Here is a 27,068-nt window from a genome sequence, read left to right as displayed (position 1 = left end):
TCAAGCTCCTGGTTGATTCTGCAAGCTGTTTGGCCACATGTGGAAGGATTGTATACTAGATACAACAGAGAAATTATCTTATTCATTTTCAGAGGTCTGTAAAATGTAATAGCAGAGAGTGTCTTTGTGTGTGTGATCCTGGGAGAGCCACTGAAAGTGTTGAGCCAGGGAACTGCTGTAGCTGGAGTGAATTGTCAAAAGGGATTGCAAAACACTTTTATGCATTTAGTAAGTTTCTAAGTTATTATGTGGAAACAAATCAGACCAAAACAAAACTAGCCAGTAGTGAAGGCATGGAGTAAAATGGGCTCGGTGTTTTTGTGGTCATAGAGCAAAGTTTGGATCATAGGTCTCAAAGAAGAAAAACTGCAAGTTTTAAGCATAGAAAAATTCAGAAACCGTATCCAAATGATGGACATGGATAACTGAGACGAAGAATGCTGTAGTCTAAACTGATACTTTAGAAAGCTGTAAGGATAAGATCAATGACTTGTTTGTTTTCGCATATTGGATTTTAGAAAGCAGCACATTATCTGAATATCAGCTTGTCAACACAGTTGAAATGATGGACTAAGTGTTCTTTGGGAGACATTTGTGAAATATGATAATAAAAGTAAAGAAAACAACTTTTTTAATGTCAGAGTGCTGTCAGGATGTAATGAAAAAAGAGAAAAGAACTAACTAAAGCTTTAAAAGATACTTTTGAAACCTGACTTCCTAGATTAAACTTTTACTTTTTCACTTGGAAACAATACCCTTTCTTTGATACTAGAGTATCCATTTTCCTTGATACAAAAGGCTGTTTCTTTAATCTCTTTTGTTGCATTTCTTCAGTCTTTATATAGAGGTGGATAAATGGATATGTACTTCATATGCTTGAGTTAATCCTCAAACACTGTATTGTTGTCCCCCTTCTTATTAACGTAGAATGTACTAGTGTAACTTGTTCATGTAGTAGTTCAAACATTTTTTTAACAGGCACTGCTGAAAGATCCTTTGTATATTGGGCTGAGACACAAGAGAATCAGAGGTCAAGCCTATGATGATCTCCTTGATGAATTCATGGAAGCTGTGACTTCAAGGTATGTGATATATTTGTGCTATTCATCAGAGAATTCCACTGTGAACTTCATCTTGAGAGAAATAAATGTCCTTAGCTATGAAAGGAAGAAAGAACGATGAGAACAGAGTTGCTAGGTTCCTGATCTTTTTATTCTGAGCATTGTATTTTGTAAGATGATCAGCTCTCTCTAACTTGCCTTAAATATTGTATTTTTATGAATTCATTGCATGAGTGGTAACATTTATCTTGAGATAAGTGAACTAGTTTTTCAAACTATTTTATGAGATTTGGACTGTATTTGCCTAATAATTTTCTATGCTTAGTGCAGTGCCTACATGTTTTTCTTTGTCTCCCTGATTTTGTGTGTGAGATGTCAGCAGTCTGAAAGAAGCTATCGTACCTGGCAAAGGCTGTTTCTGCTGCCTGCTTGCAGTTGTGATAAATTCTTCATCATCTTTTTCTCCAGGTTTTAGGGTTACATTCGCTCTGTACTGACTCTCCTCTATTAAAAAAAACAAACAAACAAAAAAAACCACGACCAACCGCTGCTTGTGCCCTGATCCAAACCAAAACAGGACTAAGTTTCTAGTATTTTGGTTTTAAATGCCATGGTATAGACCTATACTAAATCATCTCTTTTTCTTGCCTCTTTTTCTCCTATACAGAAAGTAGTTAAATTTATTATTAGAACATGATGCATAAAATATTACATTTCATGTCAATAACACATTTGTTCACATTTTCCTTGTTCATTAAAATATTTGGAGTTCTAGCCCTGGAGTTCTAGCCAGTGTGCATACCTAAAATAGCCTAAGAGTACCAGGATCCTTAGCAAAACATGCTCTCTGTCTATGTCTTCAGTGAACTGTAAAGCCAGGACTGAGGTGTGGGACCTGTAAATACTTTCCAGCTCCTTGGTCTCAACTTGTGCCCCATCCATGTTTAGACTCCATGCTGGGACCTTCCCTCGATATGCACAACCTCTGTTCTTCCTTCCCTAGTTCCTGTGTAAAAGAAACTTGGGCAAGTAGGTAGTATTCATTCCCACACTTGAAGCACAGATTTCTCCACATATTACTATACTCTTCCCCATCACCCTCAGTTGGCTGAGAATCCCTTGCTCTTGATCTATGGTTTGCTGGTTTGGCTCTGCCCCGTAATGCATCTGCTCCTCTTTTGAGTATTCTCTTTCAGATAAAAATGGTGTATTTCCACCTCCCTCACAGAAGGTTTGGACCATTACAAATTTCTCTGTGGACTGAGTTTTGAGAATTTCTCTCTTAAAGCATTCCCTAACTCACCCTTTGTTTTTAAAATGAACCATAGTCCATTTTAAATCATTTAAATCATACACTGAAGGAAATCATCAGGGTCAAGCAGAATATTATCTCAATAATGTCTGAAGGTCTGGTTGACTTGTTCTTTTTACTTAAACATCTTTAAGACTGTAATTTTGAGTAATTTTTAGCAATTTATGTTAGCTTGACCTTCTGAAAGATCACTTCGTTCTCAACTAAATCTGTCGTGGTCTACAATGGTGTCCTTTATTTCATGTTTGAAGTGGAGCATTTATAATTCAAACTTTGTATGTTTTACTTGTAAGTTGTTTTGGCTGTAGTACAACATCCAAATTGATTATGATACTCTTTTGCTAAGATGAAGGGAAAAGTGATGCAGCTAAGACAAAATCAAGTCCATTTGTTCAAATTTCCTATGAAATTTGTTCAATTTCATATGCTCCTAAATTAAAATTTCTCCTTGGCTTGTCACTAGGAGACTCAGTGCTTGAAGTTAGTTCTGGTATGGTAGGTCTGACTGTTAAAGATGTAGGCTGTGATTTGCTTTATTGTACATTATTTTCTCTTGCCAGCTATTGCAGTGATCTAGGTAATTGTATACTTTGCCTGAATGCTGCTCATCTTTTCCTTGTGAAAGTTTCTCTTCGTTTTTTTCTCTTTTCACTTTTCTTAGCCTTCTGCTGGCTGTTTCACAGAGGAGTGTTTTCTTTACAAGTCTTAGATCCGTGTTTGGTCTGATACATTTTAGGTTAGCCATATTTATTGGCAGTTATTGCCATGGTACTCCAGAAGAGGCTTTCCTATTTAATATTGCCTAATCAATTCAGAGAATGGGAGAAGTTCTGTTGTTATGTTTTTAGTACCATGGAGTATTTACCTCTAAGACATACATAACCATGAACATTACAAAGCACAAAGTTGGCATGTCTTTTTAATAAGACAAATTTAAAGACAAACTTTAAAGGTGATGACAAATATATTAAAGACTGCAAGTTGGAATACTGTATTAAATACCTATTTTGGGTCTTTCTTATGCTCATAGTTCTCCAAAGAAGCCAAATGCTATTAGAACTGGGAGTGAGGTTTCAGCCGCTTAGCTGGGAACGTGTGGAAGTAGCCAGCTGTACAGGGCAGTGCACTTTATACAGGCTTCTTACTGGCTTCCAGGGGAATTTTCCTAGACATGTCTATCACCTTGATTAAGTTGTGATCACCTTGATTGGTTGTTAAATGTTGGAAATCTACATTTTTATAAGCTGGCGCAGCATCACTTACGGTGTATCACGGTGAAACACCACCTTTATAGAGAAAATGTTATGGTACATAATAAAGTACTTTATAAAGAAGCATGTCATATGAAGGTATAATTTCATGAACTATAATACTTTCCCCTTCTTGCCTTCAATGCTATTCACCTCCAAAAAACTATTCTTGTAAATCAAAGTTATTTATGAAAGAGTCAGCATTAAAAATCAAACAGGGCTTAAAACATCCATTGCTAAAAGATTTTGGTACAGTATCCAGTGTATTACCATGGCAGAATGAAACTAGTACAGTGTGTTTTTTCCCAGATGTGAGAAGGCAGAAACATATGGAAAGTATCTGGATTTCTGCTGGCTTAAAGCCAGCGAACAGCTTTTATTTATTTACCTATATCTGTATCTGTCTACTTATTTATTACTAGTGCCAGCAGCTGCCCTTTGTGTGGGCAGGTGCTAGAATGTCTGGGGATGTTACCAGGTGTTCCTTGCTTTTGTGTTGGTGCGGTAATTTAAGGGAATAACAATATTCTAAATGGAAGGAATGTTTTATAACATGAGAAAAAACAGACAGATATTTTCATCACTGAATAATGTAAATCAAACTGTAAAACCTATTCAGAAATGTTCGTTATGTTCTACCGTATGGAGAAATGGGTGATAAAACATTTCACACCGAAGTGAGTTTTTCCAAATGACAAGTTATTCTTAAATATCCGTGTTTACAAAAAAAAAAAAAAAAGAAGAGGAGGGTTTGCTAAACAATACTTTGGTAGCTGGGGTCGATGCACCAAGACTTCCTGTATAACCAGAAGAAATAGCTCAATCTTTTTATTCCAGTTTCTATTTCTTCCCTACTTGCCTGAAATGATGCAAAGAGAAATATATCAATGGCTAAGAGGTATTCATATACAACAGTGAAGGGATTATGGAAACACTTGAGAGGAAAATATGTAGACTAGAGATGGAACAAGAAATGAGGGGAGAGGACAAAAGCACCTTTTTAATAACAGGGACTTCCCTTGTCTGATGCAAAAAGTGGATCTAAAGGCTCTGGAAAATTTTTCCCTTTTTCTGAAGGAGACTTCCTTTTCACACATCTGGTAAAGATAACTCCATCTTGAACTCCCCCGAAAAAGGCCAGAGTAGGGAAGAATAGCATACTAGCAGCTTGCTTTCTGCTACAGATCATGCCCAATGGAAGCCACTGTGCACTGGGGAAGGAAATGTCCACCATTGGGAGGGACAATACTCACTTGTTCCTCTGGCCTGTGAACAGACAAGAAACTTTTAGGAAATAGAAAGTAATATCATGTAACTCTGGTAGGTTGTTTCCTTGTTGACCTACCACAACCCCAAAGAGTTGCATAGAACTCTTATTCTATTATAAGCTAAAACCTGTGGATTTGTGATGCATACTGAAATATCACTGAAATTATCTTTTTGTATGCGTGTGATGGTGACAGTTTTCAGTTTCACTTCCAGGTACAATTGTAGTGGACCCTTGAAAAGTAATATCATGGGTCATTTGTGGTCCATTGTGTAGTCATATTTTAATTAAACACTTCCCCACGCCTTTTATATGCTGTGCTTTTCTTAAGCTTGTGATCTATAAACCAAGCTGCTGACAATTGTAATTCAGTATGTTCTGTCCTAAATTACCATGATGTAGTCATTATTCCTCATTTGCCTGATTACATTATTCACAGATGGTAGCAGTGTTCCATTTCACATCATGTGTTACTTTAAAACAGTCTTTCATGGTAAGTAAGGTTTATCTAACTTTGAAAACAACTGTAAGAGTTATAAATCAACAAGAGAAAAATACACAAATATTTTAATAGATGTTTTCATTTAGTAGATTACATTGGAATATAATTCAATTTGTAAACAATTAATTCTAAACAGACCTTACTTCTGGCAAGAGAATATACTGGCAAGACATCAACATAAAAGGTAATTAGAGCTGTGCATCATGAAGGACATGGTTGGACCACACAGTGCTTCTGACAGTATGTTCAGACACAGATTGTGAGTACAAGGACATCGGTGCCTCTGTCCTCTTGTGAATTGTGGTGGTGCAAGACCAAGACTTGCACTGTGCCTCTATGTTCCCCTATAGTTCAAGTGAAAGTGATGTTCAGAGAGAACACAGAAAGAAATACTGCTGCAACAACTCCCTCCTATGGCAGACTTGGTGAAGATCTTTCTGTTTAGAGATTTTGTCCCTTGTCAGGGGACAAGTCAGGCTTGCTTGCCCAGCTTAGTCTCTCAGGTGGACTTTGCTTTTATAAAGGTAACACCATTCAGGAGGACCTTTAGGTTGTCTGCCTATTGAAAAAGGTCCTGAAACTCAAAAACATTGTGGACTATTGCTTTGGATAGTGGAGGGCGTTGTGGAAGAGGAAAACTGGAATAGTTTGATAAGCAGGGTTTATTTTTATCCTAGTTACAGAATCCTAGAATCATAGAATATCCTGAGTTGGAAGGGACCCACAAGGACCATCGAGTCCAGCTTCTGGCTCCCCACAGGACCACCCAAAAATCAGACCCTGTGTCTGAGAGCATTGTCCAAGCGCTTCTTGAACTCTGGCAGGCTCGGTGCTGTGACCACTGCCCTGGGGAGCCTGTCCCAGTGCCCAACCACCCTCTGGGTGAAGAGCCTTTTCCTAACACCCAGCCTGATCCTCCCCTGTCCCAGCTCCATGCCATGTCCCCAGAGCCTCCTCTGCTCTGGGCTGAACAAACCGAGTGACTTCAGCCACTCCTCATACATCTTCCCCTTGAGGCCCTTCACCATCTTCATAGCCCTCCTAATTGTAGCAGGTGCACTGGTTTGCCTGAGGAAAATCTTCATTTTTTGTGATTAACTATGATTTGTAGTTATCGCTTGCAACATTTAAATTCTCAAGAGATGATGCCACTGCTAGGAAGTTTGTTAAGGAGCCCTGAACCCTTCCCCAAGCAGTGGTGCTTGCTGAGGTACACTGTTTGGAGTCAACCGGGTGTGCCTGTGTCAGAGAAAAAGAGAAGTAACTTATCTCTACTTTGTTTTTTTGAGATGGGACACTCATGTGCACATTTACTGTTCCTTCTAATGTCAAATCCAAGGGACTCTGAGATGGGAAAAGAAGGCTGGGTAGAAGGCCTCTACTTCTGTGTATTCCATTAAGTAACGGGGAACAGATTAATTAATTCCCCCCCGGTATGAATATCCTTACAAACAATCCAACACAAAAAGAATGTAGACGGTTAATTCTTTCTGTTGTTTGCTGCCTTGTAGCCCTCTTCCCTTTCTTTCCTGCTAGTTCTTTTGGTGGTACAGTTTTCCAGACTGGATTGCTGGGTGATAGTTGGCTGACACACAGGGCAGAACCAGCCCACTCTGACCTTTTGCAGCAGGAAATCTGAATTCTGCTTCCTTCTTCTAAAACCCCACTTTAAACCCATTCTCTCTTACACCATAATCTACATCATGAGGTTTCGTCCTGCCTTCTGTAATGCCAAAACCAACCATGAAATTTTGTCCTTTTTTTTCTTTCTGGACTTAGAAATATGAAAATATTTGATTTGTGATACTTACTACCTTATCTACCTTCCCATTTTTCTTTAAAACTCATTTGTGCTTCCATTAACTGGAACCTGAAAACAGATTGCAGGTGTTGCTGGATTGATTACTGCCTCAGCTAACTAAGAAAATGTATATATGTTACTTCCAAGATATTTTCTATCCATCCTTCTCAATAGCTTTTGTTTCAGTTACATCTCTGGGCCTGTCGCTTAACATAATGGAGATGAGCTCGATTAAGACTTTTGTTTGGCTCTGTTCTATAAATAGCCAATAACAATGTGTCTCTGCTAAAAATAAGACTCTCTCCCTTGTCGCTAGAGAAACAGTCATCATTTCCCAAACACCAGTGTTTTGTGCAGAAGTTGAGTCCTCTTCCATCAACGTCCTTGGCAAGGGAAGGGCCTATGCCTTGTCATCTAAAACCACAGTCAGCTTTCACAGCGATATAAACTGTTCTGATTCATCATTTCCTTTCCCTTGCATGCTCTTGAAAAATGTTGACGGCTTGCCAGAGCAGTAATAAATAAATATAAATATTCCATAGTCAGGGTTTAGGTGACAGTCAAAACAGCAGCAGCGGTGAACACTGCTGGGAGTGCTTCAGATAAGATGGAGAGGCAGGATGCGCTGCCTTACTGTGGAGCTGAAGAGGCCTCAGTAGCCATTTTGTTTCCTTAAGGGTCACCCCATGGCAAAATGAAGGCTAAGTCAGACTAGGTTTTTCATTTAATGTGTAATCTCAATCTCCTCTAACACAATTACAAGGTCTTTCTAGATCTCCTGCAATGCTGCTTTTTGCTGCCAAATAATCTGGTTAGTTGCTCACAGCAGTTAAGTCTGTACAGTACTGCCTAATGCCTAAGCTTCAAGCCCTTGGCAATGGAATCTCAGGGAGATTTGCACTTGCAAATATTACTTTTTTTTTTACAGTTATTTTTTTGGCCTTTAAATAAACTGAAATTAAAGTAGAACTATGCTAATGAATCCTATTCCAGTTCTGAAATCCAGCTTGGAAAAGATAGGAAATCTAAATCTTAAACCAGTGCTATTCCTTGTGTATGTGCTATTCCTTCTTTTGAGGCATGACCTTTTAGTAAGCTTTTCCTAGAATCTTGCTTTATGCAGTTTGCAGAACAGGCAGAGCACAAGGAGCAGACATGGAGCTGCATTGACAACTGTGCCTCTGGCTTACAATCTCTTGGGGATTTTGTCATTGGTAACTTTTGACAGCTGTAAAGACTTCTACATATGCATTTTGTGATTCTTTACTGCAAACTAAATTGTACGTGATTGCTGGAAATGACACAAATATAATCTTTACAACCTTTTCAGACCCAGTAAGTGGCATAAGGAAAAGTGAATCTGTCAGTGAAATGAAATCATAGCAGGATAGACAGACTCTACTCACATCAAGTTTATTTGTAGAAAGAGTGTTATTATTTATTGTTTATAATGCTAGACCACAGAGAAATTCTTAGCAAAGATCAGCAGAGGAGTCTTGAAGAAATAAAACCTCATTCATCCCTTAAAAAAAAAAAATAGTAGTAAGATTGTCAAACAGTACAGAAGGGGGGAAGGATATTGTTTTGTATTTTGTGGGACAAGATAGAGAGAGCGGGGGAGTATTTTTAGTATATTTAATATGCCTCTTGTACCCAAACTGATTTTTGAGCTCAGAATGGGATATATCCATGTTCTAATAATGCTCAACTATGTCCCAGACTCACTGCAGTCAAACAAAACCCAACAAGTGAAGAACACACTGTTCTCAGGCTTTTCTTCTCCGAACTATTTTAAGAAGGGATTATTAAAGTGGAAAAGGCCTGGGTAATCTCAGTTACGTTCCTTCCTCTTTTATAGCTGTAGAAAATGGTGGCCAGGATTCTCAAGTAGAAGTTAGCTGGTGCAACTGTATGGCAAATGGGGTGAATGTTGATTTATTTGAATAATTTGTGTGAATGTAATATTTTAACGCAGTTTATATTGTTGTTACAGAAGTATAGGAGTTTTCCAGGCTGTCAGAAGCAGCAGTTTCCTTTTTCATTTTTCCCACTTTGGAAACTCTAGTAAAAGTTAAATATCAAGTTTTTGACTTAAATTCACATCAGAGAGTAATGAGATATCTGTCCCTCTTATCCCATCACTGTCTCTCTCCTACTAAATGCTAATAATTATTTCTGTCTAGATTTCAACTCTCAGGAGAACCTCCTTTCACTGTCAGTCTGGCTAATGGGATTAGGTACTTCAGCACTTCATCCCTCCCTGGCCCTTTAGCCCTGCTAGACTGTGACTCTGCCATGCTTTATTCAGCGTATTCCATCTCAACTGCCCATGCTTCCACCTAAATTTCCTGATGTACTGCAGTGAATGAGCCCTTGGGTTGCCTCTGCAGCTCACCAGCTGGGCCTGCAGGATGATAACAGCAGCAGGACTTCGATAGTGTGAGATTTCCTGGTAAAATAAAGCCCTGCTGTGGGAGGGCAGGGGGCAGAAGATGCTGCTGAGATCAGAGTTTCATCTTGGACTGAACTGGATGTTCTACCCTGACCAACCCAGTGCTGCCCTTCATGAGAGGGCCTGGACCCACAGAGGGCCATGGTTAACATAGGACTTGTTGACTACCTTGGGTCAATGACGTAGATCAGATAGTACTAGTACTTGTAGTTTGCCTGAGTACAACTTTCAGAGTTACTCTGTGACAGTAACTGGCAGATTGATGTATCACAGGGATAAGAAGGAAGCTTGGAAATTGTAATCTTGCCCTTGCTCCTGAAACTGCAGGTATTTTTCTCCATCGTGCTTCATGATAGAAAAACGATTAAGGCAGTGCAGTTTCTGCAAAGTGAAAAGTTAATGTCAGTGTGCTGACCAGTTCTCCTTTTAAAGTAAACAGCATTTTTCAGATGAAATGTGGAATACAAAACATTTAAGAACATATAGAGGATATAGAAGGGATGTTGCTGCAGGCCTGATGGGACCATGCCTTTTAAGTTCAGCACAATTAATCCATTTCTCAGGAGGGCACATGGCTTAACCATATCCACAACATCTAAGAACTTCCCTATGACTTTGATGGGATTTAACACCTAAGTGTCAGCTGTTGTCTGGAGCAATGCCATTGTGGCATATATTTGAAGAATTCCCTCTTTTTATGTCTACCAAGGTCTGTAAACATTGTTGCTGCCCAGTTGCCTGCAAATAATACTCCATTAATAAATATCACTGGCATAACCACATTCATCATTTGGAGGCTACTAACTTGTTTTGCCACTAGCAGAAATTGCAGTGGAAACTTCAGTGAGTTCCCTTTTCATCCTAGAGCCTACAGCAGTAATCCCTTTGACCTTCCATAGCAACATAACTGACTGAAGCTTGCAAGTGATACGGCACTTGTAAAATGGAAGTATTTAACCTTATCCTGAGATTATGGCCATATTAGTCTTTCAGCTGTGCGAATCCTATGATAAGAACTGTCTGCCAGGGATTTGGGACTAGGATCAGAAAGCAAGTCAGAGATGAATTGTTGAGTTGTATGCATTGTCAGTATCCGTAAGTATGATCCTTTTAAAAATAATGTAGAGTACCTTAAATTAAGTCTTTTCTGTGTTAACAACATCCTACTTGTAGACTTTTTTCTTTTTCAGTCTTATAAATATCTCCAGTGTGTCCTCCATCAAATCTGCCTCACCACTTTGTGGTCTGGCCTTCTTATAGTCACACTGCCTTTAAAGCTGTTGCGGAGTAGTACTTCTTGCCTTTTATAGGTGGGAACTGGAGCATTAGATGACAAAATCAGAATTAGATGTCCTCTTGGGCACAATCCAGTTGCCTAAACATAGGTGTCCAGTGTTGTACCCTTTCTGGCATCCAGCTGCTGGTCCAGGTACTTTAGTTGTCCCACACGCTCTGAGTAACATCTGCCAACTCTGTGCAGGTGCCGCGGATACCCGAACGTGTCTCAGATTGCACTGTGTTCCTGTCTTTAAACATCTGTATCAAGCCCCAACATCTATTCCTATCTTGAAGGCTTTCAAACACTGGCTCTGAGTGACCTTCCTACTGTTGCATGAGAGGACTATTGTCAAATAGAGGAGAACCCTGACTGTCCTTTGGGGTAGCCTTCCACCTATACAACTATACCTAACAAACATTTGGTTATAGTTTTGGTAAAATTAGAGATTGCGTGCAGATTTTGCACTTGGCTTGTTTTGAATGCTTAGAGCTACCTCTCTTCTAATTCCACAGTCTCTCTACGCTGCGTTCCTGCCAACAAGGCATACTGAGAGCTTGCTAAATTGAAGGCAGCTAAAGATTGCTGCTTTGAGCTGCAAGATAGTGCAATTTATTTATTTTACTGTTTTATTGTCTTTTTATTTAACCTAGAGGTAATGAGACAGTATTTGGTGTCTGCTGTATTTCTGACACTTCTTGGAAATTCCAGATGCACATCTTATTTCTGCGTTAGCAATCACTAGTGTTTATACACCACTGTAAAAAATATTAGCCTGGAAATGGCTAAAAAATGAAATCAGACACTTCAGACCCACTACCATATGTAAGTGCAGTTAACTGACACTTCATTGACGCCCACGGTGGTGCCAGTGCTAACAAAGCCTGAATAAATGATGGAATATGTTTAGCTCATGCATTTAATTACCAAATTACAAGAGTTCTTTGTAATTTTAGAGGAATGTGTATGAATAACTGGATTACTGGAATTGCAAAGTTGCTGATTGTGTCCCCAGAAGCAGATAATAGTTAACTGGTAGGTTATCTTTATATAACTGGGGGTGTACATGAGAGAAAAAAAGGAAAACATTTTGAAAAACGTTCTAGGGTTTCTATAACTCAGATTTTTTTTCTTCTAGTCCCTTACTCATTTAGATTTTTCTAAGGTTTGAATAATTGGGGGTGAGAATCTCTACTGCTGTCCCTGCATTGGCTCATGCAGAAGGAAATTCTTTACAATTTTATCTCCGGCACAGCATTACTTTGATACTTCTCCTCCTAAAAATGGGATTTAGCTTAGTACAAAACCAGAAAGTTATCTGTTTCAAACATTACACTTTGGAAACTGCAAGAGAAGTATCACTTAATTGGCTAACTTTATTTCAGAATTTGGTGGATTTTAACATCAAAGTTAATTCATCTAGTTGCTGCTTTATATCAAGCCTAAATGGCTACTGGAAGGAGAGTGCTGGCAGGGTTAGATGAAAATGAACTATGCAGATTTTAATAAAAAACGGAGTTAAATGTAAATACACTACTAGAAGAAGCTAAGCCTTTTTTCCAGAAGATGCTCTTTTTGTAAATATTTAGTTAAATGATAGTATAAATTTTATTTTATTATAATTGCTTTGTAATTAAGACAATTACTTCTTTTTGTTTCCCTTTATTTTAAAGACATTAATGTCATAGACACATGGCATCACTGCTCCTGCTCAGGATAGACCTCTGATCCAGAAAACACGCCCAGGAGTTATTTTGCCTTTTAAAAACATATGAATAGGAGCCTGCTTATTAGTGCCTATTAGATAAACTGAAAGGTTGTAATGACAGTTGTTAATATCAGGAGAGTCTACAAATCTGAAAACATAGTAAGAAAAATGCAGGAAAAATACTCTTTTAATAAGTGATTAACTGCTACATATAATCAAACTTGTATTAACTTCAGGTTCTGTACAAGTTTTGAGCGTGTTTAACCAGCATATTTTTTCCTACTTGTCATCTGGGTTTATAGTTCTGTACTTAAGGACAGAAAACATTTGTGGTACAAGTCTGTGAGATCCTACAGTTCTCACAGTAATCTCATGTCTCACACATTTTAGCAAACTATGAAACTATTCAAATTTAGCAATACTTTTAAGTCCAGTTGTTTACATGTATTTTGGTTATGCAACATTAAAAGTGTTTTGTTGTTGGTTTTTTTTTTTAGCTTTTTTTTGATAGAGTCAGAATAGAAAGCCTGTCTTGTTAGAGGTTTTGCATTTGTCTGCCATGGAGTCATCTGAAGACCTATGGAGTCCATTTTTGTGGCTGGAAATAACAGTCCAGACTTTTAGAGATCTTTTTACAGTATTGAATTTTTATTAAAAAGGCTTTGATTAATCTTCTCTTCTGAAAAATTGATTATGATCTGAGCATATGTTTGACTTCTGGAAAACTACGTATCTTCAGCTGTCTGACTGCAGTCATTCCACTGGATTTATACTGAAGAAAAAAAAAAGCTAATTAAATCATTGATCCTTCACATTTATACCAGCTGATTTAAGAATGTCACAGCAGCTACAAAGAAGTGCTCTATTAAATTTGTTAATGATTCTAAATTTGTTTAAACAAAAATGATTTTTCAACGTAAGCCAGACTACACAGTGTTAGGGTTTGTTTTCTTTTCTTTGCCAGAAAAGTACAGAAGCTGTAAATTATATATGGAAAATATTTTTAAAGAACAGCATTTTCAGGATAAGAGAACTGAGTGCAGCTGGTTTGGTATATTTTCCAAATCAGATTTCAAAATGGGAACCAGCTGCTCACATGTTGCTCCTAGCTAAAATGCCAGCATAGGCTGATTGTCGTAAGATGGCCATTTAAAAAATGATATACTTGGGGAATAATGGATGTGATCCTGATGACGGATTCAGTTGCCAAGTAGTATCACACAGTAACAACACCACCTTCAAATGCTGTCGGCCCCTATCCTAAAGACATCTGAGTGACAGGTTTGCAAAAAATCCAAAATAAAATTAAAGTAAATCCAAAATAAAATTAAATCATAGTGTAGACCATCCGCTGTGCATTTTCAACAAGCTTTCTTTCACCTGAATTAATTAACCTGCAGCTGTGCTGTTTGATTGCACCTGCAGTTACCACCATGTGAGCAGACAGCTCCTGTTTGCAGATCTCGAGACACGAGAACTTGCACCACCTTGCTTTTGTCCTAGATGCCTTCAAAAAAAGCAGCTTCAAAAGAAGCTATAGACAGGTATGCTTTGGTGCAGGCAGGAATAAAATCTGAGGTGGAATGTGGTAAGAGGTGGGAGATGTGATTTTGTTGTTATTTTTAATTCATTGGGAGTGTAGGATATGTGTTAAATAAGGCTTGCCGTTACAGCAAGTGTGATGATAAATTAAGAAATCTAGACTGGACTGTTCATAGAAGCTAAACATACAGATACAGGGAGCAATTACACTTTTGATTTAAACAATTGAGTCTAAGCTTGCTAGGTCAGAATGCAATTTCCATGCTTAGTAAGTATTGCAAATAGTGTTTGATACTTCTTTCCGTAATTTTAAACATAAACTTCAATAACTTAAGAAATTTTAAAAGATAGATTTGATGAACATCAAATTCTGCTGCGGTATCGTTTACTTCTTTTATTTGTAAAAGATCTGTTGAACGTTATGGAGACAGATGCATTAAATTTTGTACATGAACAATAGCAACATTGCAACAGATAAAAAAGTGGTTTGCTTAAAGTCACTTCGACTTTGCTCTCACTTCATAACAAAAAATCTTGTCGTGCTTTCTTTCAAGTCATTCCCTGTACGCTCTCATTGAACTTAAGACATCTTATGCAAATATTCAGTACTGCTGGAAAGTGTGGGCTCCCAAAGGTAGTGCTGTAATGCTCATTCTAGTTCTCTGAGCTTTTATTGTATTACAAAATATCAGAATAGCGGAGTTTGTAATGGCAGCTATTGGTGTAAGAGCACGTTATAGAGGAAACTTGAGAGTTGCAGACAAGAAAATGGCTGTTCCGTAGGACTCAAGAATTTGCACAATATGCTTTTGTTTCATAATTCGGTGTTAAAATGGGTTTTTCTAGCCTGTGTTTGGAAGAAGGGGATTAGATGGTTGAGAACGAGGAGATAATATACACTGAAGAAGGAGGAAAGGTTTCTGGGACTGTAGTGTTTTCTCAGTTGAGGCTTGTTGGCAGCAGGTTTAGCTTAAGGAGCAGAGGCAATGTCAAATAACCACTTCACAGAACACAGGACAAAATAGATTCTTGACAGAGAACAAAGTCTTGGCTCCAAAAGAAACCACTACACTGGTTTCAGCTTCAGTAACTACTGTGACGCTGTACTATATAAAAGTTCTTGAATGTCATCATATTTTTTGTCATCTTGCCTTCTTTCTCAGTTAGAAATCTTACTGCGATTGGTAAAGAAGAGAAAGCCCAACTAAGGGACTCTTTTTGGCTGATAAACATAGTGATACAGTTCTTGGGGGCTGGGATTTTAAGAAACGTGCTATGCCTTAGCATTTTTATCATTGGAGCTGTTGCTTGCATGTAGGTGCTTTAATGGGATTTCAGGTACGTAATTTAACTGAGCTGATCTACACTAAAGAAGATGACAGATACATAGTGGGACACTGGCCCAGTTCTATAGACTTAAACTTAAAAACAAGCAATAATTAAAGAGGCTTGGGGTGTGGTTTGTTTTTTTTAACTTTATCTGGTAGGATGGTAAGCCTTTGGACTTCATTATTGGTATGAACTTCTATTTAATTTCTTCTCTTGAGTTACAGAAGTGACTTTGGAGCTGTTTAATCGTTCTAAGAGAAATGCCCAAGGCTGACTTCTGATTATTCCCAAATAAAAAAGTGCTGATTGTAGAAAACCTCAAACTGTACTCCTGTGTCCAATTTTAGAAGTCATGTGGATGTATAGTTGTTTTTAACATAGGCCAAAGAAGGTAAATCATCAGTGTTTGTACAAAAATTTGAAAATGCCTCTGTTGTAGAAGAATGTCTGAAGAATGGAAAGCAATTCCATTTTTTTTGTAATTATTTTCATCCAAAATTGTCATTCTCTTGATTTTTAGGTGTTTTGTGTAGTACATTGTTGCAAAAATAATAGGAACTTTTTCTTTAAAAAATTGGAGACCTAGGAGGCAGAACAAGTTCTAGCATGCTACTCGCTCGTCAGATATGTGGCAAAGAGTAAATAGCTATATACTATCTTTGCAATTCTGAACAGTGTTGATACCAGAATAGAGCTGGCATAGATTGCTTTTATCGTTGTGAAATGTCAGTCAGTTCACAGCAGTCATAAACTTAACCGCCATCCATGCTAGGGACACTCTTCATTTGCAGTGGCTGGCTCTTGGATTCAGATTGTGCCTGTGGTTGGAGGCTGTGTTTAAATATGATCGCATTTTCAGCAACCTGTGTTCCTTCATTTACAATAAACTTCATGTTTGGTTTCTTTTTTTGCTCATCTAGCTATTAGGTAGCTAAGTCAGTCCAGTACTTTTCTGCTGAGAAGTGTCACTTCGAGGCCTTAATGCAGCATGACTTACATCCTCAAAACAAGGATGTAATAGTGAAGGAGCTGGTCCCCTGTTGGGCAGACTCCCACGTTTCCTTTTTCTACGCTTTGCTCTGCTACATGCTGTGTGAGAGGACAACCAGTGGGTTGTATTTTTGTTGGCTATTAAACAATAGCTGAGTTTCCTGACTGTAAGGACCACTGTGAGTGACTGAACTACATCCCCACTAAGTGACTGCAACTTCTATCACAGCAGTGCTGGGGATTAAAAACAGTGAAGGCCTCCAAAAAAAAAAAAAGTTAAATTGCCAGATCTGGTGGATTTGTGCATGTCTGATCCAGCAACTGATGTCAGAATGACCAATTGCAAAATTTTTTCCCTTTAATAAGGTATAGGCCTTAGTTAAATTCTAAATGTCATGGCGCAATTATTTGTGGTCTGCTGAAGTTTTTCCTTCCTGGAGGGGTAAAAGCTGTTAAAGACAATAACCTTGTCTGCTCTGATGTGGCTTGGCCATTCGTTGCTGAACACAGCAGCATCCCACCTCACCAGCCCATGAGAACGGGAACCATTGTGCTGTCTATGCCACAGACCAGCTACAGCAGCTCACTAGCATGAGGTTACGTGCTAGCAGTCTGAGCAGTGCCCAAGTTTTATGTCATCGTGGAAATGAGACCTAAATGTTCTGAAATACTTGTTTCCTTACACTAACTCATTGACTCACTTATTCCACATTTTTCTCCATTATATTTCTGTTTTTGCTTACCTCCTGTAGCTGCCTTCTACTTGTGGTATCTCATCCTGTTGCCTTTTCTTCCCTGTGGACTTTTGTAAGTTCCATCTCTGCTCCTTCCTTTGTTGTCCACTTCTCTTGGAGAGACGCGTTCAGTCCTACTCCTGCCTGTGCTCCTACCCATTTTTGCTATTACCTAAAATTGTCTCTAATCCTTCTATGTCACAGCTGTTCCCTCATCCATATGCTTCTGGATTGTTGATTCACGATTCAGTCTGTTTTTCCAGAAGCATTGGTTTTGCTATTTAATTACTTCACTTCACGATCTCCATAGCTTCTGCTGTCTCTGTCATGCTCTTGATGGCTGAAACCATAGCACCAAAGTGCTTCCTGGCGTGTCCCACAGCCGGGGCTCCTTGGCTGGCTCTGTCGGAGCACAGCACCCATCCCACCCTTCCCAGGCCTAGGTTTCCAGCAGAAATTAAGGCTCAGGGAGGAGAGAGCACACATTATGATCACATCCTACCAGGACCCACAAGCAATGAAATCACGGTGAATATATTTAGGGACCAGAGCTGTGGTGTACATTGCAGCACAGGTTTGCCTTGTGGCATTAACTATCGGTAAAATCTCTAGTGATCTTTCTTTAGAAGAGTTTTAAGGCTTTTGCTTGAACTGTTATCTTTTTATTTCTATTGGTATAATTAATTGACCTTTTTGCACCTGTGGTGTCGTCCTTTCTATATTGTGGCTCTGTCATTTGATGTATCTTGTTCTTTCAGTGTCTGCTTTAGGGGTACAACTGTCTCCTGTCTCTACAAACATCTTCGAAGCTTTGTTTTCACTGCCTGTAGTTTTCCTTTGTATACGGAGGCTTCCCTCCAACGCTAACTTTCAAGCTTCTTGCAATTTCATTTTCACAAACGGAGCAGAGACCAAAATGTTGTCATCCCTGTTTCACAGGTGGAGAAGTCAATGCCCTAAGTGCCAGCAGGTTTCCAGTGGTACTAAGGAAGTTAGGAAATTCAATTTCAGAGACTAAGGCTGTAGGCTGCAGCTCTGTCACTAGACCAAAGAGGGTTTGCAATGACAGCCTTTCTTTTCAGTCATGAGATATTTCTCTTTTTCCAATCTAGTACCTCAGCAGGTATCCAGGATTTGTCGACTGAGGTGCAACATAGCTACTTATTCATTCCTTCCACTAGTCCTGCTGTTTCTAGAAAGCTATTTTGACTGACATCTCTGATCATGTCCCCTTCTATTTCCGTGTAAACGTAACCTATCATCTTGTATTTCTCAGGTACCTAACACCTTAGGCCCTCTCTATTTACCTGACCTAGTAACTTTGTTGTAGTGCAGACACCTGTGCCTCCAGCCAATGACACGATGTGTCACCTTTACAGCTAAAGACATTTACACTTCTTTTACTTGCATTTTTCATATGCAGAAATTCTACAGTTGTCTTATTGCTATTCGAGGTTTTTTTTTGAAACCTCTCCTCTACTATAAAGCCTAAAAAACCACATCTCTTCATAAGGGATAATCATTAGAATCAGAGAATGGCTTGGGTTGGAAGGGACCTCAAAGATCATCTAGTTCCAACCACCCTGCCATGGGCAGGGACAGCTCCCACTAGATCGGGTTGCCCAGGGCCTCTTCTAACCTGGCCTTGAACACCTTCAGGGGTGAGGCATCTACAACCTCTCTGGGCAACCTGTTCCCATGCCAAAAACAGATAAGCAGTTTTTTCTTTATCATCTGTTTATTACCATAAATACATAATAAACAATAACTGCTGCTTTTTAACTTCTTTACCACTTACTTGCTGTCACTGTTCACGCTAAAAATAAGAAAGGAATGTCACACGTACGTGAATTGTGTTCATTCTTACTCAAACTAATTTTGTTTATTCCAGTCTCGGGAAGGGCACCAGGTAGTTTCATTTCTGTAGACCCTTAGCCCGTGAAGGCAGAGATTCTGTCTTCTGCCACCATCTAGCCTGGTGGGGCATCAGTCCTTTGGTAAGCACCTGGAGTATAAATATCTAAATAGTTTTTATAACTGTTTTTATAGATTGCTGATCATCTCAAATTTTTCTCCTTAAGCTTTGTCCCAAAAGGGATGTAAGTGAAGAGTTCGGTAACCTTGCTAAGTAATAAGGACTCAGCAAGATATTATCTTTATAGTCTTATTTTAAAGTGATTAATACATTGTATGTAAGAAAGAGGAGACAGAGTTTCTTCCCTCAAACATCTGTTTATGATTTAAACTCTGCAAAATATCCAAAAAAAGATTGTGTGGTGAACACTGACCTAGGACTTTTGCCACGTATCCTACTGTCCCAAAGACTGCTCCTACACTACTATTAATTTTGCTGGTGCAATTCCAAATCTGTCATACTTACTTTAAAACTGTAGTTGCATACTCTATTACTAAACAAAAATAAAAAGTGAAAACCTGGTGAGCATTTTATAGTTGATTTATAATATTACTTGAAAATGAAACTATGGCCAAAAGTATATGGTCATTATCAGCAAGGTATGCTGTAAATAGATGTGAATATTTTTGAGAAAGTCAAGTTTGCTCCATGTGCCTTTTTTGTATTTTTGTATGTGTAGCTGTTCCTGTCCAGGGATTGATCTCAGTTGTTCCATGTATCAAACATTTTGTCTTTATACCTGGGTTGCAGCCACCTTTTTCACAGCTTGCTACGTTTCTCCCAGTGAAGTTTGCTCTAGTCAAGTAATGGCATCCAAAGCTAGTGTAGTATTTAAAGTGATCCAGCTGAACATCACGTTTTGTGGAGGTTTATTCCAGCTCTAACATGCTTCTTTCTCTCTACTAGCTGTTGCCTTGGCCCAGATAGGAATACATTAGGTGATCTTTCTCTTTGTTGAGAGAAGTACATACTTTCCAATTTGTATGGTGTGATATGGTGGTGTTCTCAATGTTCATGTAAATGTGAATTCTATAGTTTGTAATGTTACAGTTTGAAAAAATGTATTTTATTGTATGCAGGTTTTTCAGACATCAGGTATGATTCAGATAGTGCTGGTTAGGGTATAGCCTGTATCGTTAGGACAGTAAGTTGTCTGCCTCTCAGCGTAAAGGTAAGGCTGTCCCCTACAGCACTGCTTACTGTATTGATATTCAGATCTGAGCAAACACTGCCAGAATCTCAGGAAAAATATGACTCCAGCATCTAAAAAACATTTTCATCTATTGAGAAATTCTTTGAAGTACTTTGAAACTACAAAAAGGGCAGTAGAGATTTTCTTGGACTAGAGACAAAAGCTGAGAGCTAGTGAGGTGATTTTAGTACTACAGTGAAAGCCACCACAATGTCCCTTTTCCTCTTGCAAAGGAGTTTCATTGGAGCTCAGGTCATGACGTTCATGTGTCTGATTTAAGAATTCTTCTAGGATTTTTGCTGGAAACTCAAGCCAAACTTTGAAAATGTTTAGCTGCCAAGTGCTGCACTTAAGAGCCCATCTCTGGGCACGTTGAGGTAGTGCATGTTAGTTTTCACAATGCTTCTCTGCTAATGCTTGAAGGATAAGAAACAACATCTGGATGTCAACAAATGGACTTCCAGAGCTCTGATTTGTAGGGTTTCTCTGTGTGGAGATCATTAGTCTTTATGTTCTGCAGTAGCTCCTATCTGCTAGCCATTGTCCACTGGTTTTGAGTGCACAAGCTGGGTTCTCTGCCCCGTGTTTGAACGGGGTAACTATTTGCACAGCACTGCCCACATGCCTAAGCTTCTCTTCCCAGAACCTCATGGACCCTTGAGACAGTGTTTTCTCAATTTTCTGAACTCTTGTCCCAGAACTGATATAGTATTTATGAATTTGCAAAATCTAAATGCTTTTTTTTTTTTTTAATAGCTTGAAAAAAGGGAGAGAAGCTGAAAGTATTTTGGATGCATCTATACTTTAAGCCTTTGGAAATGGGTGGAGATGACTATTTAGCTGAATCTTGTCAAGATTTGAAGCACTAGCTGTCTACATTGAATGCCAGGAAAAGTAGACATTTTAAAAGATACATGTGTGTATATTATATATGTATACATTTATAAAACAATAATAGTTCCAGAAGTATAAAATTGGCTGTTGTCCTAGTTTTTTAGTTAAAAATAATAGTACTGGAGATATTGAATGGAATCTCATGCCATTAAAACTGTTTTACCAGATCATTGCTAGATGCTTTTCTTATTTAGTAGACTTTAAGCATTTCCAAGAGCTCATTATTGCCATCTCTAGGGAAGAGACTTTGCAGACAGCTACAGTTATTGTACATCTTTCCCGGCCTTCTTTGGGGAAGCTGGGGGAGAGCAGCAGTGTAATGGGTATATGTTTCCTGACCAAAAATCTATCCTAGTGCCAGTGTCTTTTGAGCATTTGGATGAGAAACTGAATGAATTCATCAAAAAAAATGATTACAGTAGCTAATGACTTAGTCCATATGATCTAGCTTCCTAAATCATGTAGGGGAGAGATGTAGGATGAGAGGAGACTTGCTTGTGCTAGTGGTGTCAAACTGTGAGAAGTTTACAGAGCTAATCTCAGTTCACCATCTGATCCTAATTTTCAGTGAAATTAAGTTTATTGTTGCCTGAAAGAGCTCTGAGACAAACTAAAACAAAAACAAATTGGCTGTGTTTCTGGTAAGAGGAAATTTTCCTAAATTCTGGAGGATTTTCCTTCACAACTCTGAAGGAGGATATTCAATAGCAATATAAGCTACTACGGAGAGCAGGGATTGTGCTCTCACTAATAGGCTAGGGGCAGATGTCAGCTTTTCCAAAGCTGTTGAAAACTACCTCTTGCAATTTGACCTTTTCATTAAATAAACTTTTCATTAAATAAATCATATCTTTTGCCAATTGTTAAAGCTCACAGAAACAAATCGTGAAAGTGCATGATACCCTTATAGCAAAGAAGATGGACAGTTTGGCATTCCCATTTGCTCCTTTATGAGCTTCCCTTTTCGTCTATTGAAATGAATGTTGTCATTGTAAGCAAATATTCTGTTTCAAAGTATAATGCGTGGTCTCTCTTGTGCCGTTCTTATTCTTTATTTAGCCTCTTCTTTTGTAGCTTTTTGGAAGCAATAGTCTCTTCATTATCTTCTCTATTGCTAGAGCATGAATGAATGCGATACATGGTTTTGAAATAGTTGGTTTGTTTATTGACAATTAGAAGAGGCATTTGCTATTTACTTTTTTATTTTAAGGTACAGAGGATCTTGTCAGTGTGTGTAAATTTCATGATATAATCGCTCTGACCCTTTTTTATGTTTTTAGCTACTAAAGCCTACCAAGTAATAAAAATGCTAATCAAGCCAACTTTTAGATCAGTCTTTAACTCAGAAAGATAAGGAATTTGGAGAGTTAGTGGCCATGGAGAAATATAGATGTCAGTCTTGTGTAAGGAAAAAATAAATCAGTAAGTAATTTTTAATTCACGGAGTCCGGGTGAGTTTCTTTGATAGTACATGCTGGTCTGTGTGAAAGGAACAGCATTTGATAGCATAATTCTGATGATACTTAGTATGTTACAGATCATATGCATCCATTGAAGTGCAACCAGAGAGTGAGAGATGGATTTTGGGGCCACCTCAGTGAATGTTTAAAGTGAGCTTTTAGATATCTGTCTGATACTCTGTAAGCTGAAGGCATTATTAATTTTGTTATAACTCACATTTCTTCATGAAATTCCTTCCCATGTAAACATTTTTTCCCAGAACGGTAATATGCATACATACATTTGCTTCTTAATGACAGGAAGAAAAATAATTGTAGCATCTTCCATCTACTTCTTCCCTGCATTTCTGCAAAAATATGTATTTTGAGAGTTATCGAAGGTGGAAGAGGGTGTGCAGGTTCACTTGCTTACAGGCTGTCATTAAGCTGTTGGGTCACACAGTGCTTGTGTGGGGTGTTCTGAGCTCAGGGTCATTCCAACATGCAGTGGGTTGATAGCCTTGAAAAAAATCGTGCATGTTAGGCATGTGACAGGCAAGTGCATGTATATTCTTCAAAGTCTATATGCTACAGTCATATCCAAGGATTCTGGTATTTATGTATCATTGGTTTCTAAATATCGCAGGGGAAAAAAAATCAGAATAAAATGCATCTCATTGGTGTGAGGCCTCTCAAATCTAAATTAACATGTTAAATATCAGTACTTACTTCACTCTATACCAGGAACTGGGAGACCATTTGGTACATGTCTGAGGTTCCCCGATGAAGACTTAAAAAATACGGTGGAAGGGATAGCATTAGGCTTAGCAGAGGGTTATAAACAGATCTGAGGAGTGTGCACAACCACTTCCTTTTCTCGCCTGGTCCCAAGTTATAAGAGCTGTAATTTCATGCATTACTCTTTTGAGATCCTTGATATAATCCCCAGGATCTTGAATATTTGAAGAGACTATGAGGAGGAACCATCTAAAACACCTAACCACCTGTTTAATATGTTAAAATGGAGTAGGAACACTTCTGGGACCTTAGTTTAGTCTTCAATTAACTTTTTTTCCAGTCATTGTTAATAAATATTTGAATATAAGTTTACCAGTGAGACAGTTTGGACTGAAAAGTTTGAGCTTGCTTCAGAGGCTATTTTTCAAAAAACTAAATTCATGATGATAAAACACAACCATAGCCACTAGCACAGGCTGCAATAATATGTCCAGTGTAGGTCAGCTGAAAGTGTTGCCAGTTTTTCAATGTAAAATGCAATGTACATACTTTCACTTTGTCTCTAGGGATTTCAGAAAGCTCCTGTTTCTGCAATGAAAGCGAGAGAGGCCATTATTTCTTTATGATGACTTCTGGAAAAAACATTACTCTTATAAATATACCATTTTATTGAGCTTGAGTATTCCACTTTTATGGCAAAGTTTATAAACATTCCTCTAACTTTTCCCAAGTATAAATCCAATTAGGGATGATTTTTAAGTTAATATGTGAAGACTTCATTTAAATATTAATGGTGGTGGCAACTTCTGTAGTATCAAAGAGACACGAAAAGTTTTTTTGCTAGTCTCTGAAGGTTTACTTTGTGTGAAATTTTGAATATTGTGATGCATATAAACAGTTGTATTAAAGTTGTAGAAAAATAAGTTGGTAGTAATAAAATGATAGTTTAGGTTAAATTCTGGCTAATATTTTCAAAACAATGAATTACTTAAGCACTTCAAAAAAGTGTTCTCTGTTATTTTCCCTTACTTTTGCATGTGTAATACTGAATCTCTTCAGTAGAAGGTTTTATTTAGTTGATAGACCTATCAGAAATCTTTAATTTTCCATGGTTATTGGTCTAACAGTATTTTTTTCGTGAATCTTTTTCCTGGTCCAGAAGAACTGGAGAGTTATCCATCACAGGTAAAATCAGAGAACAGCCAAGCAGTTGCAACCCAGTTTTGTAATGGTGGTGTGATTGCTCAGAATGCCACGTATGCCAGTGGAGCTGCAAAACACTTCATATATGGGGTGAAGTGCTCAGGTTTTAGACCAGCTGTTACAAGTCAAGGAGAATTTTTCTTAGAGGCAACTACACAGAGCCCATGGAACCCTTCTGAACTTCTATTAATTTCTGTCATCTTCAACAAGATACTGACACTTCAGCTTCATGGTGCCAACTGCTGCAGTTTAAATGTAAACTTATTAACTTGCATTGCTATTTCACTTAAAGAGCTTATTGGAAAAGCTTTTTATTAATACAGAATGGTAAGCTTCTGACCCAGAAGTAAGTGGCACATTTATTTTTCTTGAGAATCTCTGATCCTCTTACACTAAGGCATGGTGTGGAAGCTGTTACCTACATTCTTACTGCTCTGTGTAACTGCCCAAGGAAGGGCAGGTCACCATGCCCAGGAGCCAGAGAATTGGGTTGAACACATACGTGTGTGTTTATATAATATTTTCTGGTTTGGTGTAGCTTCTGTGTGATGTGCGCTGGTGGTTACCTAATTCTATTGCTGTTTAATTTCTGCTGACTCATCAATTGCTTTGCTAGCATTTTCCTGGAAAATTAAATTGCACTAGCCTTACCAATCAAACAAAACCCATTTGGCTTCTGTAAGGGAAGTAAGGGTGCTCTCCATCTCACTAGAATGTGTGAGATGACTAATGTCTCTCCCTGGGCATGATTCTCCTCTATGCTTATCCTTTATTAGGAAAGATTTCAACACAGTTCAGTCTTGCATAATCTCCTCCTTGGATTACAGTAGTTTCTGGCCTTCTTGGTGCACACCTGGTTTCCTTCCAGGCCATCCAAATGCTGTTGCCAAACTTGTCTTCCTCTCCTGCACTTTATTCCCACTTCCTCTTTATTCAAGTCTCCTCATTGGCCATGCATTGCTTTACTACACCAAAATAGTTTTTGTTCTTTCATGGTTCTGCACAACTTTGTCTACTTCTATCTAATCTCTGCTTTAATTACACAGCTCTGCCACTCACCACATTGTAATTTTCTTTCTTCTCGAGAGAATGTTCTTTAATCTTCAGTGAGGAGTGCCTTCCCATCTTTTACTTCTGCAACACATTTTTTTCACTTTTTTCAATTTTCAGATGTCTATTCAAAACCTACCTTGTGTACATCCTTTCAACCATTCCACACTGAGTGTGTACATATAATTAATTTTTTTGGAAATGAGTGTGAGATTTGTAGCATATTATTTAAGCATTCTGCTGACCATTTGTACTGCAAGTTTATAAAGGCAGAAAACATTTCTGTAAGCTAGTCTGACCTCTTGCATAAAATGGGGCTTTTGGTTACAGTCAGTTGGTTTTGATGTTAAATCCTTTAATTATAGACATCAGAAATGGTCAAAGTATTATAGCATTGGTTGTACTATACCAAATTCAAAGGTAAGATTACTCCATCCATATTTGATATTCCCTCTATCTGTAGTCACTTTGGCTGTGACATTTGCAGAGCAATGCTATATGCTGTTGCCTATAGCTTTCTTTGGAATATAACTTTCCACAGTCAAGTTCTTCACTTTTGGAACTTGCTTTATAAATTTACATTTGGCCACATTGAATTAAATATATTTCCATCTTTACCCAGGCTCAGCAACCTATTTCATAATTCATGACAAACCCATTTTTGTCATGTGTAAACTTTCATAATAATTTATTTTTTTTCCCAACTCATTACTGTTGTTAAAATACTTTGTGTCTAAGCATGAATTCTTGTAGGCCACACCAGAGGGATAAATGGTGCTTGCTTTTTGATTCTTCCATCCTATCTCCTTTCCATTAGTTGCCTTTGTACCCCTTTTTCCATGATACTTATATTGTATATAATGGAGAGTAGACATAGATGTATAGTTTAGTTATATGAATGACCTTATAGATGTGAATAGAGTGGAATGGAAAAAAAAATCAGGATATATTGAAGAAAAACATCCTAGAGCCCATGTAGATGGAGTTCTTGCAAGGGAGTCAAAAGAGCAACTGGAAGTTTGACCTTTGTTTCTATATCTGACATTTAGACAACAGAAGAGCTGTGGAACAGTGATCTGGTGGTTTCTAGAGTAACTCCATCGCTTAAGACAGTGAGATTGACTTCAGGCAATTGGAGATGTCAAGGTTATTTCTTCATATGTAAAAAAAAACTCAGACCGGGGTGATGGCGGAAACTGTATCATCACAGCATGATTATAAAGAATTTCTCACAGAGAGTAAGCCCAGATTTTGTCTGGGCAAACTTCTTTTCCTAATGCAGTGCTAGGCATAAAACCCATATGTGATCTTGATTCCAACTTAGTGGAAGTGCTGTGCTTCTTTCTCTCTTTTGAGTCAGTAGAAATGAAGAGAGTTGCTTGCAGTATGTCATCTTCTCCTCATCTCTAGAAT

The 27,068-nt window shown here is 38.2% G+C and overlaps 1 protein-coding gene across 1 annotated transcript in view; it reads left to right on the top strand.

Moving 5' to 3' along the window:
- Positions 1-27,068, top strand: part of ME1 (malic enzyme 1) — a 180,403-nt gene that overhangs the window by 105,295 nt on the left and 48,040 nt on the right. Inside the window, exon 6 of the mRNA XM_035559550.2 lies at positions 979-1,082. Coding sequence (XP_035415443.1) covers positions 979-1,082 — 104 coding nt within the window. The remainder of the gene's footprint in view (positions 1-978; positions 1,083-27,068) is intronic.

Source organism: Cygnus atratus, chromosome 3 (assembly GCF_013377495.2).
Source record: "Cygnus atratus isolate AKBS03 ecotype Queensland, Australia chromosome 3, CAtr_DNAZoo_HiC_assembly, whole genome shotgun sequence".
Taxonomy (NCBI): Eukaryota; Metazoa; Chordata; class Aves; order Anseriformes; family Anatidae; genus Cygnus; species Cygnus atratus.
Note: the sequence above shows the minus strand (reverse complement) of the source record. Positions and strands in the feature narration are given on the sequence as shown.